Below are 15,267 nucleotides of genomic sequence, written 5' to 3'. Positions count from 1 at the left end.
CAGTTCCCAACAATATCCAGCAACTTCGCACAGCCATTGAAGAGGAGTGGGACAACATTCAGAACATGTGTCGCACTGATTGAGACAAATGGTGGTCACACCAGATACTGACTGGTTTTCTGATCCACGCCCCTACCTTTTTTTAAGGGTATATGTGACCAACAGATGCATATCTGTATCCCCAGTCATGTGAAATCCATAGATTTATTTAAATTGACTGATTTCTTTATATGAACTGTAACTCAGTAAAATCTTTAAAATTGTTGCATGTTGTGTTTATTTTTGTTCAGTGTAGATGTACAGGTCTTGTCTTAGACATGAACCATATGCTTATCTCCAGCTTCTCTCTCTAGTTGTCTGTCTCTCCTTTCCTTAAGTTCACTCCACCTTGTTTACAGTATGTCTGTCTTGCTACCAGTGTCTCTACAAGCAGAGAAAAACACCTGTCTTTGGAATTCAAGATGGTTGGATTTCTTCTTGTTCCCTCTAAAGCTATTTGCAGGTTAAAAGATCATGGTGAGGGAACCGGAAGGATAAACTATAAAACCCTTTTGAGGGTACAAATTTTTGAAACTTAATAGTAATGTCATACGTGTAGAAAACATTTAGTGGTTTTGCTAAGTGGTGATCAGAATCACTCGATTACACCCCATCTGATTTAGAATTGCATTTGATTTTTTTCTTTTTTTTCTTTCCAATTCAAATCATTAATAGTGAGTAGATTTCATTTGACAAGACATGATACACATACTATTGTCCCCGATCATAAACACATTCAAATATAGCCATCATTAGCATTAACAAGCATGAACAATTAATAAGCATTAACAACCTTATTAACAACAGGAACTCCCTCAGTAACAAACCACTAGCTTTAAATGTGGTTAAAAATAACATGGCATTACAGGAAACAATAGGTATAATGTTTTTTTTCTAGATACATACTGTAAATGTTGAACATGTTTTAAGACTGCAACATTAACCATAACAATGGAGGATATATTAGCATTGTTCCATATTTGGTTATAGTATCTCTGGCAAAAAGACAGCCCTATTCTGTGGTACAGGTTAGTACGAAAATGGGTAACAAATGCTATTAAAACCTTTTATATATATATATATGCAGTAGCTATAATTTGTACTCTTATCACAATTGTAGGCATAGCAATTTATGAATCACATTGAATAACATCACCTTACAGTTTGTTGCAACTGATTGACTGATGTGTGACTTAATATGGGGAGTATTATAATAAAAATCTCATTTGAATCAGAACTAATCTTCATTAGATTCAAGATAGACTGTGGCAACTCTTTTCTTATGAGTGACCTTCAGTGGGGGATCCTGTCCTTGGCCATTATTTACATCCATCTGGAATGGGAATGACTTCTCTGATGGCCCCAGCTTGATGTGCTTCTCAGTGACATCAGTTGAGGACTCGCCTCCCTGTCCCTCACTGCTAGTCACCCAGCACATCTCCTTTGTGTCCAGGGTGTATCCTCCCTCTGCTCCAAGGTTGGAGGAGCATAGAGCCGCCATTATCTGCTCCTCAGATACATCATCCCCCTGCTCCCCCAGCTGCCCAGAGTCCTCTAGAGTTGTTGAGCTCTTGAGCTCTGCCACAATAGTCGTGGTTCCGTTGTCAGAGGACTGGTGTACTTTTTTTATGTCCACAGATATGTTCTGAGGACTATCACTGCCGCGTCTTGTGAGGAGAGCCAACTCTTCTTTCAGGCTCCCTGACACTGTTCCTTGGAGCTTCTCTAGGGCTCCCCTCAGTTGCTCTTTGGGGTGTAAGGTTTCCTCTCTCAGGTATCCAAGCATTGACTCCTGCACTGTGGGGGAGACACGGATGGTCTCCTCTTCAATGATGCACTCTGAGTAACTATTTTGGGCCAAGGAGTGGTCATCTTTCATGTACTGGCTGTCCGATGCAGGTCTGTAACTATCGCTTTCCTCAACAAAAATTCTGTTCTTTGAGACTTCCCCCTCCTGGTAGTACCTTTCATCTGAAAAGTCGTCCACCATTCGTCCACCACTGGAGGGTCGTTCACCATGTCCATATGATGCTATACCACCACCCTCCTCAGGCTCTGACAGATTTCCATCAGGTGTGGAGACAAAATACTCTTGAGACTCTTGGTTGTGGCTGTAGTATGGAGATTCACTATCTCTGAAGTCTTCCTGGACCTTCACAGATCCACCATTACTGCCATAGTTTGCTGCTGTCATGGAGGTTTTCATTACTTCAGCACCACCCTCATGGTATATGGTGCCGTGAGGGTCATTCTCTAGTTCTTCAATCTGAAAGAACATTGAAGAGGGCTGGGAGAACTTGGGTGTGGACTTCTCCTCAAACTCGTACTCCTCGTCACTGTAACCCTCCACTGGTTCCTCGATGATCTCCACATTGACAGTCTTGTTTCCCATGTCCTCTCCTCCATGCAGCCCAAGGCTGAGCAGATTCTGAATCATGTTTCCTGTTGCAGTGCCCTTGATATCCTCCAGTGACACGTGTTTCACTTCCTTGCTGAGAAGTTCCTCCAGTGCAAAGTCCTCTGACATATCCAGCTCCTCCTGCACCTTGGACTCCAGGATAATCTGTGTCTTTGTTGACCCGTCCTCCTTCTCCGTTTTCTCCACATGGTAAGTGATCTTGGAGTCTGGAGATGAGCTGCAGACCTTTCGATCCAAACCAGCAGGTTTCATGACCTTCTCAATGAGTTCCTCCATAGACACAGAGTCTAGGACCATCTTATCACTTGTCGTGGTTGCTGTAATGCTGCCATCTTTGGCATGCATCTTGACATTCTGAAGACCAAATGCATCTCCTCTCACCTCTCTTTCAACTTGCCTCTCTGCTTTCTTTTTGCTGTCCTCCTCTGTGTTTCTGCTAAGACTCATCATTGGTGGTGACACTATTCTTACTGATTTGGGGTCAGCAGTGGGTGAGGCAATGGGACTGGATGTGTTTGCTGTGCCTCGTGAATGGTCAAGAGAATACTTAGCTGAGTGTTGTGACACCTCTTTGATTCTCACACTCCTCTCCTCCACAACTTTCTTCTGAGCATCTATATTTTTCCTGACCGTACTCTGGGCCACAGGTTTAACGGTAGTGGAGGAAGAGCTTGAGGATGCAGACTGGGATTTAGTGAATGAGACCATGTCCCTTCTGGTGGTAGGACTCTGATTCCTGTTGTAGCTGCTTCCTTTGACTGAGATAGGTATGACCCTGGAAGGACTGGTGCGACCATACTGAGATGGAACAGGTGATCTTCTCAAGCTTGAGGTTGGCTCCATGTATTTCACATCCAGATGTTTCCTTACATCCTGTCTGGATGTGAAAACTCTTGGTTTGTACTGTTGTGGAGGCATCATCTTAATATCTGAGGTGGAGAGTGAAGCACCAAATGAATGTTGTTATAAATTGGGAAATGTCTATCACTGAATATACACTGAGTGTATAAAACATTATGGGCACCTTCCTAATATTACGTTGCATCCCCCCTTTTGCCCTCAGAACTGCCTCAATTCATTGACTCTACAAGGTGCCGAAAGTGTTCAACAGGGATGCTGGCCAATGTTGACACCAATGCTTTCCACAGTTGTGTCAAATTGACTGGATGTCCTTTGGGTGGTGGACCATTCTTGATACACACAGGAAAAACCTGTGAAAAGTGTGAAAACCCCAGCAGCGTTGCAGTTCTTGAAACAAACCGGTGCGCCTAGTTTCTACTATCATACCCCTTTCAAAGGCATTTCAATATTTGTCTTGCCCATTCACCCTTTGAATGGCACACATACACAATTCATATCTAAATTGCCTCAAGGCTTTGATATCTTTCTTTAACCTGTCTCCTCCCCTTTATCTACACTGATTGAAGTGGATTTAACAAGTGACATCAATAAGGGATCATAGCTTTCCCCTGGATTCAGCTGGTCAGTCTATGTCATGGAAAGAGCAGGTGTCCATAATGTTGTGTACACTCAGTGTATTTACAGGTAACTGACAAAATCATGGAAATATGAGGAATACAAAGTAAATTGAAAGCAAATGCTTCCACACAGATGTGGTTCCTCAGTTAATTAAGCAATTAACATCCTATCATGCTTAGGGTCATGTTTAAAAACTGCAGGGCAGGCCATTATTTTGGCTACCATAGCTATGCCCCTATAGGATGGCAATTCCCCCCATCCACAGGGCACGAGTGGTCACTGAATGGTTTGATAAGCATGAAAACTATATAAACCATATGCCATGGCCATCTCAGTCACCAGATATCAACCCAATTTAACACTGTTCTGGGTCGTGGTGGCCCAAAGTCCTATGTTGATGTTTGCTTTATTTTGGAAATTCCCTGTATATACAGTAAGTTTGTAGAATTGAGTAAAACAAATAAATACTACCAAAAGGATGTAAGCAATAGAAAAAATGTCTAAAGTAAATTTACTCTCAAATGTATAGTAACACAAACGTCCCGGCTGAAAGTATGACTTATTTGAAAGTTATGTACAATACCTATGACTCTTCCTCTTGACTGCAGATGCTGCTGATGATCTCCTTCAATAAGCGCCCTATAGAGAAACAAAAACAAAATGGCATTAAAACCAAGGGTACATACATGGCATTGGAATGATTTGATTTGTATTCTTAGGGCAATATTACTTCTTCAAAATTAAGCAATGGTTTGTTTTCACACAAATACAAATCACCTCACAGGAGGATGCTGATCTTTCTGCCCTGCCATCTCAAACCTCAAATAAAACACAGAGGTAGGCTACCAAACGATGAACACAACCCATGGATCTGGCCATATACAGAAAAGAGCAGAGGTCAACAACAACACTTTACCACAACAGACCAAAAGACATCTAACAACAAACATAGTGTACCAGTAAAGTTGAACAGCTCACCTATCTCTGCAAAGTAATGGCTCCACAAAATAAGAGTTGGAAAACAAAAGCTATGAGACTTTGCTGAAGCTATAACCCCTGTGAAAGTCCCCGGTGTGTCTCCCGAAAGGCTGACCTAAAAATAACAGCTACAATGTGCTGCTGTCTGATCTCTACTATTCTAATGTGAACACAGGCACGCACACCTAGTTGACAGACCAGCTTTCCCGCTAACTCAAGGAAGACATAAAGAGCCTAGGGAGACAAGGGAATATTATGTAAATAATATCCTTTATATAGGCCACAGACCAGATGACACAAAGAGAGACCCCAGAAGAGACCACAAAGAGACTAGTGTTTGTATTAGATTTCTGAATTAAGCAATAATATGTGAGAAGCCATGTGTTTTACCATGACATTTTTATCATGGCTGTGATGTGGTCATAGCAACGAGGCGAAGCATGGTAAGGACATGGATATCAGACATGGTAAAGGGCTAAGGCACTACATCTCAGTGCTTGAGATGTCACTACAGACACCCTGGTTCAATTCCAGGCTGTATCACATCTGGCCGTGATTGGGAGTCCCATAGGGAGGAGCACAATTGGCCCAGTGTAAATAAGAAGTTGCTCTTAACTGACTTAACTAGTTAAATAAAGGTTAAATTTAAAATAAATAAAATAAAGCAGGATAACAAGTGTGAAGCAAGTAAGTATTGACATGGCTATTTAATCTTAAATGCCATTGCTTGATATAACTATGTGCATGGATTGTACTAGTGTTGTGGGACTAAACTAGCCTCTTATGATAATATTGAAGTGTTCTTGAAGTGATCCAATGTGAATTGTAGTGACATGCTATTAGTCTGCCATTGCCATATCAGGGCTCAACAACACAAATCACTTTAATACTTTTTTTCTAACAGAGATATAAATAGCAAATATTTCCTGTTCACCTAAGACCAAACTGTTTAGGTCTTGGCTGTTTACAAATGAGCAAAATATCCCTACAGATATCACTGTCAAGAACGTCGTCAGGGAAATGACCGGACCAAGGTGCAGCGTGGTGAGCGTACATTTCTTTTTATTTGAAAATGTCACCAACAAAAACAAGAAACAACAAAAACAAACATGAACCTTACTAGGGGTATACAGGCCTCTAACAAAGACAACTACCCACAACTAAGGTGGAAAAACAGGCTGCCTAAGTATGATTCCCAATCAGAGACAACGATAGACAGCTGTCCCTGATTGAAAACCATACCCTGCAAAAATATAGAAACAGAAAACATAGAAATAAAGAAACTAGTATGCCCACCCTAGCCTAACCAAAATAGAGAATAAAAGCCTCTATGGCCAGGGCGTGACAATCACACTGTGTCACGTTCGCTGGAATAATTATCGGACCAAGCTGCAGCGTGATCTGGGTTCCACATCTATATTTAGTGAAACACACAAAACAATAAAGAACAACGAAATGTGACGACAATGACATACAACTACCCATAAACAATATCCCACAAAACACAGGTGGAAAAAGCTACCTAAATATGATCCCCAATTAGAGACAACCAGCTGCCTCTAATTGGGAATCATACAAATTCACCAACATAGAAAACAAAACTAGAACCCCACATAGAAATAATAAACTAGACTAACCCCCAGTCACGCCCTGACCTACTCCACCATAGAAAATAAGGACTCTCTATGGTCAGGACATGACACACTGTAGATAACATCAGGAGTTAATATTAGAGAAGGCTGTCTGGAGGAATGCTAAGTGCCCCTGCCAAATGGGAGGGCAGCAGAGCAGTTGCTTTGCAGCTACAGTGAAGGGTGAAATCACTATAAATACATTTCAAGTCCAACAACACTGCAGCATTGAAGGGTCAGTGTTGGACCTAACACGACAGAATCAAATCAAATTTCTGGTTCGACAGGCAAAACCATTGTATACTATACTGTAAAGTCTGCTTTGTAATTCTATGGTACTTTTAAGCCGCAATAATAAACTGACTGTAATTACAAAAGCACTACACCACAATTCTCTCAGCATTTCCTCAGAATCAGCATTTTCAGCCACCTCCACCGATTTACTATGGTAAAAAGGAGCACTACACAAGCTCTAACCCATGAGGCAGAATAATGTAACATGACATTTTTAACTGTGCTTGGATCATGTGGGAAATAAGGTTGTCAGTACTATGTCTTGGTAATTACTGTTGGTTGCATAACAGCAATCTCTGCTAAAAATCTCTATAGTGGCCACTATAAAACTCAGAAAGGACTAGCAGTACAGAAGAAGACATACCTGTAGTAAGCCACCTCCATGCCCAGATCCATCTTGACCTGCAGTAGCTGCTGGTGGTCTCTGACCTTTTCTGCCATGGTGTTGGCCAACATTTCCCGCTCCCGCTCCAACTGATCAATAATCACCTGCAAAGAGACGATGGAATGTAATTGTGAGCATGTGCATTGTCTTCTATCCGGTCATACATTTTTCTCAAATACTGTTATGAGACTATAATTATAGGGTCGGTCTATATGGATTACATATTAATGTATTTATTACATTGCTCATTACATATTGCAATATCAGATGTAGGGAATTCAGATGAGAGGTGGTGGTTGGGTTTAGGTTACCATCTGAAGATTATCTGAAGTGGTCTGGTGCGGGTGCAATTGTTGTTTTGTAAACCAATCGGTCATGCAATTCATTTTTGAATACGAATATAAACCCATCTTTCAGGCCACAATTTACTGTCCAGATTTGACCCTCTAATGTACCCATATGATCATTCACTGTACTACATGTCAGTTTCAATAAGGTATTTTGGTTCACCATCTAACCCTCTCGTTTCTCCCTCAGTAGGTAACAGATCCAATTGTATTGAGTGTGTACAGGTGAATGTGGCACTGCTGTTTGTGTTGTGCACCTGTTTTAAAGGCCCTTGAGACACCTTTCCTAGTCACCTCTCATTTAAAGGATAAGCAGGATGGACTGGCTGAATCATGGGTGATCCCTCAAACACATCAGACTAAACAGCTAGGTAAACAACTGTCCCTTTATGTCTAGTCTGATGTTTCACCTGCGGGCTCCCCAACTGGCAGCCCGCAGGTGAAATTTGTCCCGTGGTTTTATTTGGTTTTCTGAGCTAAAAATAATAATACAAAAAAAATGTTTGTTGTTGGAAATGAAAAAACACCAGGAAATCCGCTCCAAGTGATTTTAGTTTTGGGAATCTTTTCTCACGTATTTACATGCATAATAAAGAGACGTCATCTTAGACAAATATAAGCAAGGTTTCAAATGATTATGTTTTAGTCAAATATTATATCTGTTTGGGCTTCTTGTGGTCAATTTGCAGTCTACAAATGATTAGTAATTATGTTCCGGCCCCCTGACCATCCACTCAAAAAGAAACGGTCCCTGGCTGAATCTAGTTGATGATCCCTGACATGTGCATCCCACTGAATGAGTGTCAGGTTCAATTTCAAACCCATTTCCAGGAATTTGAATATTATTTTGAACAATTTAACATCACTTAAGAGTTTATGACAACATTATGCATGATGTACCTTGAAATTATTTTGGAAATGTGCATGGGAGTAAAATGCTTGATCTGCTTGGTAGGGCTCCATCGTTAGTAGGATACTGAGGATTAGTCTCTGTGACAGCTAATTGGTTTAAGTGGCTGGTACCGCTAACAGCCGTAATATGATTGGCCATTCAATCCTTTTAGTCTGGCCTGAAACACTGAACTGGTGCAGAATGCATGTTTCTCTGTAGTTACGAGGGAAGTTATGGGCCTTCCACCACCCTGGGGTTGCCATTTTAATGGCACAGGCCTATAAATCAAAGCTGCGGAGATTATTTTCAAGATTTATTGGCTTCAAAACCATCGACCAAGTGTTGACATCATCTATAAGAGGCTGATACTAGTGGATGGATTGTAGGCAGTGGGTGTGATACAACCAAATGTCACTCCTCACTGTGGTCCCAACAGGCCTGTCAGGGAACAGGTGCTGGTTGATAGTTTATATGGAGTAGTTGTGCTCATTTAGAATTGCAAAGTAGTACAAGGCCCCTCCAAGTAGGAAAGCGATACTTCACAAGGTGAGGCTCATGTATCAATTTCTCAGTTCCTAAAAGTAACCTTTGCTCCCATTTTAATTCCTGTGGGCCAATGTGATTGAAGTACATGCACAAATATATGCACATTTTGTGTCGTTTAAACATTACTTTGAAGCATACTGTGAACATTATCATTGAAGAAATATCTGATCAATAAAGTCATATAGTGAAACTTCAGAGAAGTATAATTTATTATAAGGAGGTAAAGGATCCATCTCACTCATAATAATTATGCATCATAGTATAAAATATGATAATGAGAAATAACTGGAAAAAACGAACAAAAAAAAACGATGTTTGAGATTGCAGCAATTGAATTTGCTATGGAGTAACAATACAGCTCTTTCTCCTAAAATAGTGGGTGTGGCACCTAGAGGAGGAGGCAGTCAATCGCTAATGGAAAGGCTGTGCGATCTGTGCGCAGCACCAATCATGTTGTAGAAATGCATGCATTACATAATCCATGAACAGAACCAAAAATAACACACATTTCTGCATTGTTATGACTTTTGTATATATACTGTCAAAAGACAGACACTGAATGGTGTCTAAACATTGGATGCAAACCCCATTTGCTGACCTGATACTGGGTGATGTCCCCGTGGAAGTTATCCTGCATGTATATGAGCTGTTCCTCCAGGTGTATTTGAATCTGACCTTGCTTTTCAGCCTCTTTACGTAATTTGTCAAACTCTGAGGCATACTGCATCTTTTCCCTTTGGAGATCATCCAGCCTCGTCTGGTCCGCGTTGATCGATTCCTCCATATCTTCGACCTTCCTTCGATACACCTCTAAGGTGTCCGTCCATCCTTCGGACAGGCTGAGGGCATAATGTTGCATCTCTTCCATCGAGACCGCTGGAGGACCATGGTAGGTTTGGGTAACAATAGGTCGTGAATGCACCTGGCTCCGGAGCTTGGTCATTTCTTGTCTGTGTGCATCCTCAATGAATTTGTGCTCGTTCTCAAGCTGGAACAGACATTCTTCAAGTTCCCCATTGGTCTGTTGAGCTTTATGAAGCTGCTTCTCGCAACCTTTTAGCTCTCCACCTATGTCTTTGCATACTACCTGCTCCTCACAACACATCAACTGTAACATCTGAAACTCTTGCCAAAGCTTCTCTCGTTCAGTCTCGGCTCGGGACTTTTCAAAAGATAGTTGCCCCACCATTCTCCTCAGGTCCCGCATTTCAGCCATACATTGGTTGTCCCATTCCACTGTCTTCTCTTGTCTTATCTTGTTTATTTCAGTTATGAGGATTGCGTTTTCATGCTCCAATTGCATTGTTCTTGACAGGTACTGGCCCAGTCTGTTGTTGAGCTCCTGTAATTGATGTTTTTCGGCTTCAACGCTTCTCCTGGATTGTAACATCTTGTCATTTACAAATGTTACTCCTTCGCTTCTTTATATTTCAGTACGGAGAAAATGTTATTCTGGTCTTATTTGCCAGTGCGTCTGGGAGCAGAGCTGTGATGCAACTCAGCATGAGGGCTTGACTTGTTAAGAGCAGAAGGTGGGCGGAGGCTTAATCAAGGCTTCCAGCGGCTCGTTATCCTGGCAGATGTTAGTGGGTTGAAATTCTTATTTGCTTTTCCTATGTTGGGCTATAGCTCTACCAAGTGGAGAGAAATTTACGATGCAACCGCACACCCGTTCCAACAGAGACAGTTGACTACACCCTACAAATAAAATAAAATCAAAATGTAACCATTTTTTGAAAACAAACTGTTCTTGATTACACTTCACAGATATAAATGTTATTCATTGGTAGGGATTCTAATTTCTGCACGTACAGAATATGTCTGACTCATCTGCCTGCTTAAAATGGAGAGTATCCGTTGCGCGTAATGGACGCAGATGAAGTCTCCGTGGTATTATTAACTGGTCTGTGTTACTTTTAGAGTTTTATTTCGAAGATATATTAGGCTGTTGTATGTTGTATTGACAGCTAAGCAAATGTAAGCTTCTGCTATGTAGGCTATTGCTTGGCTACTGGAATGGAAAGCGCTGTTGTTCCCCTTCTGTTTTTATTTTTGATCAGGGTTCGGACCTTTCAGAGAGTACTTGGTAAATCCTAGTTGGCAGGCAGCTCAGGTAATGTAACATGTTGGATATCTCAATTGAATGTGTACATTTCATTCAATACATTTAATTATTGTGCAAACTACATATACCATGTCGAGCATTTGCAATAGGGTTTGGAGAAGGTTGGACTGGGAGAGAACATTAATATCTACATTAAAGAGGTACCAGTGAGCTACATCAAATCACCGCAGGTGATAGTTGGCATGTGGGAAACTGTTAACCCAAAGATAAATATGCATACCATGATGGGAGGGGGGGTTGGGACAAGAGTGCAATCCCCTTCGAACAGTCAAATAACTCAAATATGTTTTGCTTCTTTACCTGTGTATACTGCTTTTCAGCCCCATTACTGTACAGTAATCACATGTAAAGGTTGACTTACTGACTTTTCTCTGTGATTCCCAGTTTGCCATACACCTTGGAATAGCCCCGGGCTCTAGAGGCATCTCTCTGGAGCAGACAGGCAAGAACCATGGTTACAGAGATAGAGATGTGTGTGCCTTTTGTCCTGTTAATCATTGCTGCATTGAGGGAGGATCAGATAGACTAGACTCAATCATAGACATGAGGTCCCTCTCCAAGGACCTCAAACAAATGGGTCTGGAGGTCATCTACTCAAGGGACGCAGGAAGGTAGAGTTCCATATATCCCAGACATACTGTACATCAATAGTAAAGACAATGATTTGTAAGGCATTCCCTCTTATCCAGGTACCTGTGTGATTTTGTGTATTACTGCTCTCTGCACCATGACCATGGGAGGGCAGCCTTCATCCATGTGCCAGCCTCAGGCAGCATGGCCACTCCTGAAAGACTGGTACCACTGCTGCAGACTGTCATTCGGGCCATGCTCAACCAGCTGGAGGCCCTACAAACAGCCAAAGACCACATGACAACTGTCTCCAAGACTCCCGAAGACCCAACCATGGCTACCTCAGGCTTAGTGCACACAGGAGATGATCCATGACTGGTTAGATCATCCCACTCGTATTGTTACTATTCATACTGTAACAATGTGTTGTAAACAGTAAGTCATTCTGCTAAATATACAAGTATGGAATATAGTCAGGTATGTTGAGATGTGGATAATGTATAACTCATAAGCAATCAGTCACGACAGCAAGTCATCTTTCTCATTCACTTTTTTATTCAAATTTTAAGAAAAAAATACAAGAAATTCTCATAGATATACATTAAGAGAATGGCATGTCAAAAATACACCATCTCAACTATACGTGTGAAAAACCAGGAGGCCTCAGATACAGAACTTGCAAAAAGACAGTCTAGCCAAGCTGTTTAACCAAATCTATTTGCCAATCATTGAAATGACACAGAGATTCAGATTTTGTGAAAGTATAGGTAAATAAAACGAAGTAAAATCTTCTCAGTAGATCAAGGCCCCTTTTTGAAGTTGTCGGAATGCAAAGCAGAACAACAGTGCCTGAAAAATTATACTGATAAACCTCAAGCTCATTATTGCGATTTGATTGCATGGATGCATCTTCTATAAACCTGAGGTTTGCATATAGGACATTCTGAAGAAAATACAATTACAATTATATTAATAATAATTGAAATGAAACCTTTTCAGTCAATCTTATCTCCATGTTTGCAAATTGGCAATGCAAAAAGAAACCATCTCTCTACTGTAAACAACTCTTCTTAAAACTCTAGTCATGCTATTTACTCTCTGCCATGACTACCCGTAATCTACTGAACATGTCTGTCCTATTTATGTCCATGTATCTACTTGAGTTGTGGCTATAATAGGTATGTAACCCTCTGGTAACTAAGGAACACAGCCAGCATTCCAAGAAAACAAATAATCACTTCGCAACAGGCGAACCCTTTAACCAATTTTGATAACTGAATAAAAGAAGAAATACATATCACATATCTCTATCTTTCATCATTACAGACACCAACACTTGAAACACTACATCTAAATGTGAAACACTCCCATCCATTATACTGTACTCAACAACAGTAGCACAGGGCCCTTGTTAAAACGGTGATCTGAATTATTTCTTAAAAATCTGGTAGTGTATGTATATATATATATATATATATAGCCATTTGTTTCTGCCAATGTGCCATTCATCCAACCAAGTCTCTTTTGCTGCCCCCCCAACTTGGATTTACAGCCTAAAAAAAGTACAACTTCAGAATATTGAACACGTAAGCCTTCCAGGTTTTGTTGAGCTGTGAACCAAAAACCTTTCTCCATTTCGCTCCATAAATCAGAATCATGTTTATATGCCCTCAACTCCACTTGTCTTTTGCTCTACAAAATCAGAGCTTCACCTTTCTATGAACCTTAATGACAAAGACCTTTGATGAGAATTTGAGGTCTAAATCCAACCATGCCATCTCAACTACACTTCCATTGATATTGGCCCAGTCTTAGAGGATTTACACCCACAGATTGAGACACCCTTTTTGAAGCAGCGCCATTATCAGCAGCAGTAGAATAGAGAAAGCAGGGGGTGCAGTCTTAAGACTAATCACAATGAGGAGGATCATGAAGATTACAATGAAGGGACATTAACATCAACTACCTCAACTTCTGAGTCTATTCAGAGGTTAAGTCTATTCCAAGCCAATTGGAACTGTTTAAAAAATCTTAACAGGGGACAAAAAAAATACTACAATATTTGAATGTGGGAGCTATTTAGAAAAGTTAGTCATTGGGAGCAGGTGGATAGGATGGAGAGATTAGATGATGAAGGGGTACAGAGGAACCAACAGTGTCCTGTCTGTCAGATGAATAAGGAGTTGGAGCAGCAGCAGACGGCTGTAGATGTTCTTTCTACAGTTGGTCTGCTTTGAGACATCCCTCCCAGGACAGAGTATGTGGTGTCTTAACCTGTGTTTGCCTTCATGTACCACAATTACTCCATATTGACCTAATATCTCTCGAACGCCAGTTATTTCCACACTCAACTGCTCCCAGCAACATAAGGGACAAAGCTTATTTTCATAGTTGTAGCCCTGACTTTGAGAACTTGTGGGGCTATTGAGTGTAGGAGTATGTGAGTATGGTTTATGTTGAGTAGGGTTTCACAGAAATAAGTGCCATCAGTTTTACTTTAGGGGAAATCAGTACTTTACATAGCATATTAGCAATGACCAGTTTTACAAGAAGAAATGTGTAAGCTGTAACCAGAAGCCAGTGTCGGCAAACATTCTACAGGAGTTGTTTCGATGTCAGTAGTGGTTTAGTTATCCAGAATTCAGGCTAAAGCCAAACATCCTCTGACCTACCTTGTTTTCCAATATACAGTACATTACAATAGCAAAGGATTTCTGTCTTGCAAAATGTCTTGAATGATTAAAGATGATAAATGCAATGTTTCCCATTTTTTGTTTAAAAAGAATTGCTTGATTCCAACATACTGATTTGTTTGAACTCTACCTAAATACATAGATACAATTGAAAATAAAGAAGTTATCGTTCAGCTTCACCCTTCTTGGCAGCTGTATGATCTGAGGATTTCTTGTTGTGAAATCCTTGTTTGCGGAGGAGGTGAGATGGGATTTCTGCAGGGTGTAGCTACATATGAGGACACCGAGGTCCAGACATCAGTAATTATTTTGAATTACTGTTGAGAGTTAGAATAATAGAATACATAAGGTGCAATTTTGAAACTTGGCTGTGCATCAGCAGTCTCTCTTGTGTATATGTCACTGACAGTCACTCAATCAGCCCATGTCAGAAAACATTGTAGATTGGTAAATTACTCTAGTTAGCTATCTAGACTTGTAGTAATCATGGCCAAATTACTGACCGGGAACGCAGGGCATGTGCCCAGGTGCCCAGACCTCCAAGTGGCCTCCTCCATTGATTTAGTTAGTTACTCTCACTCAGATATCATATTAACATGGCATAAGTCATGTGTAGAATTGCAGGAAATGAACTATAAAACTGCAACAACAAAAAAGTTATGTTTAGCAAACGTATTTGTTCACCTTTTGTTAATAAAATGCTTTTTCTGCTACACAACTCTGTACATTTTCAATTATAGTTTTTCATCTAATTGTATAACTAGTAGGCTATGCATTTGTAGAACAACTGAGGTGAATGAAGCTACAGCAACCAATATGACAATGGTTGTTTTTGCTGTTCTCCAAATAGCATTTGGCAGTTTTTAAAT

At 40.6% G+C, this 15,267-nt stretch overlaps 1 protein-coding gene across 1 annotated transcript; it reads right to left on the bottom strand.

Annotated features, from left to right (window-relative positions):
• Positions 1 to 260: 260 nt before the first annotated feature.
• On the bottom strand, positions 261 to 10,636 carry LOC110520673 (synemin). Its single transcript, XM_021598093.2, has 4 exons — positions 9,609 to 10,636; positions 7,205 to 7,329; positions 4,521 to 4,576; positions 261 to 3,387 (listed from the first exon to the last, which is right to left on the bottom strand). Exons 1-4 carry the CDS (start codon positions 10,398 to 10,400, stop codon positions 1,277 to 1,279), a joined length of 3,084 nt encoding a protein of 1,027 aa, XP_021453768.1. The 5' UTR covers positions 10,401 to 10,636; the 3' UTR covers positions 261 to 1,276.
• Positions 10,637 to 15,267: the final 4,631 nt, after the last annotated feature.

This window comes from Oncorhynchus mykiss, chromosome 1, assembly GCF_013265735.2.
Source record: "Oncorhynchus mykiss isolate Arlee chromosome 1, USDA_OmykA_1.1, whole genome shotgun sequence".
NCBI lineage: Eukaryota > Metazoa > Chordata > Actinopteri > Salmoniformes > Salmonidae > Oncorhynchus > Oncorhynchus mykiss.
This window is presented reverse-complemented; position numbering and strand designations above follow the sequence as displayed.

What these genes read in the sequence shown, in the direction of transcription:
- LOC110520673 (XM_021598093.2), bottom strand. Translation starts at nt 10,400, where the DNA reads ATGTTACAATCCAGGAGAAGCGTTGAAGCCGAAAAACATCAATTACAG. An exon ending in GGGACATCACCCAGTATCAG is followed by an intron (nt 7,330 to 9,608) that starts GTCAGCAAATGG and finishes GTCTCTTTGCAG; the next exon opens with GTGATTATTGATCAGTTGGA. An exon ending in ATGGAGGTGGCTTACTACAG is followed by an intron (nt 4,577 to 7,204) that starts GTATGTCTTCTT and finishes GTTTCTCTATAG; the next exon opens with GGCGCTTATTGAAGGAGATC.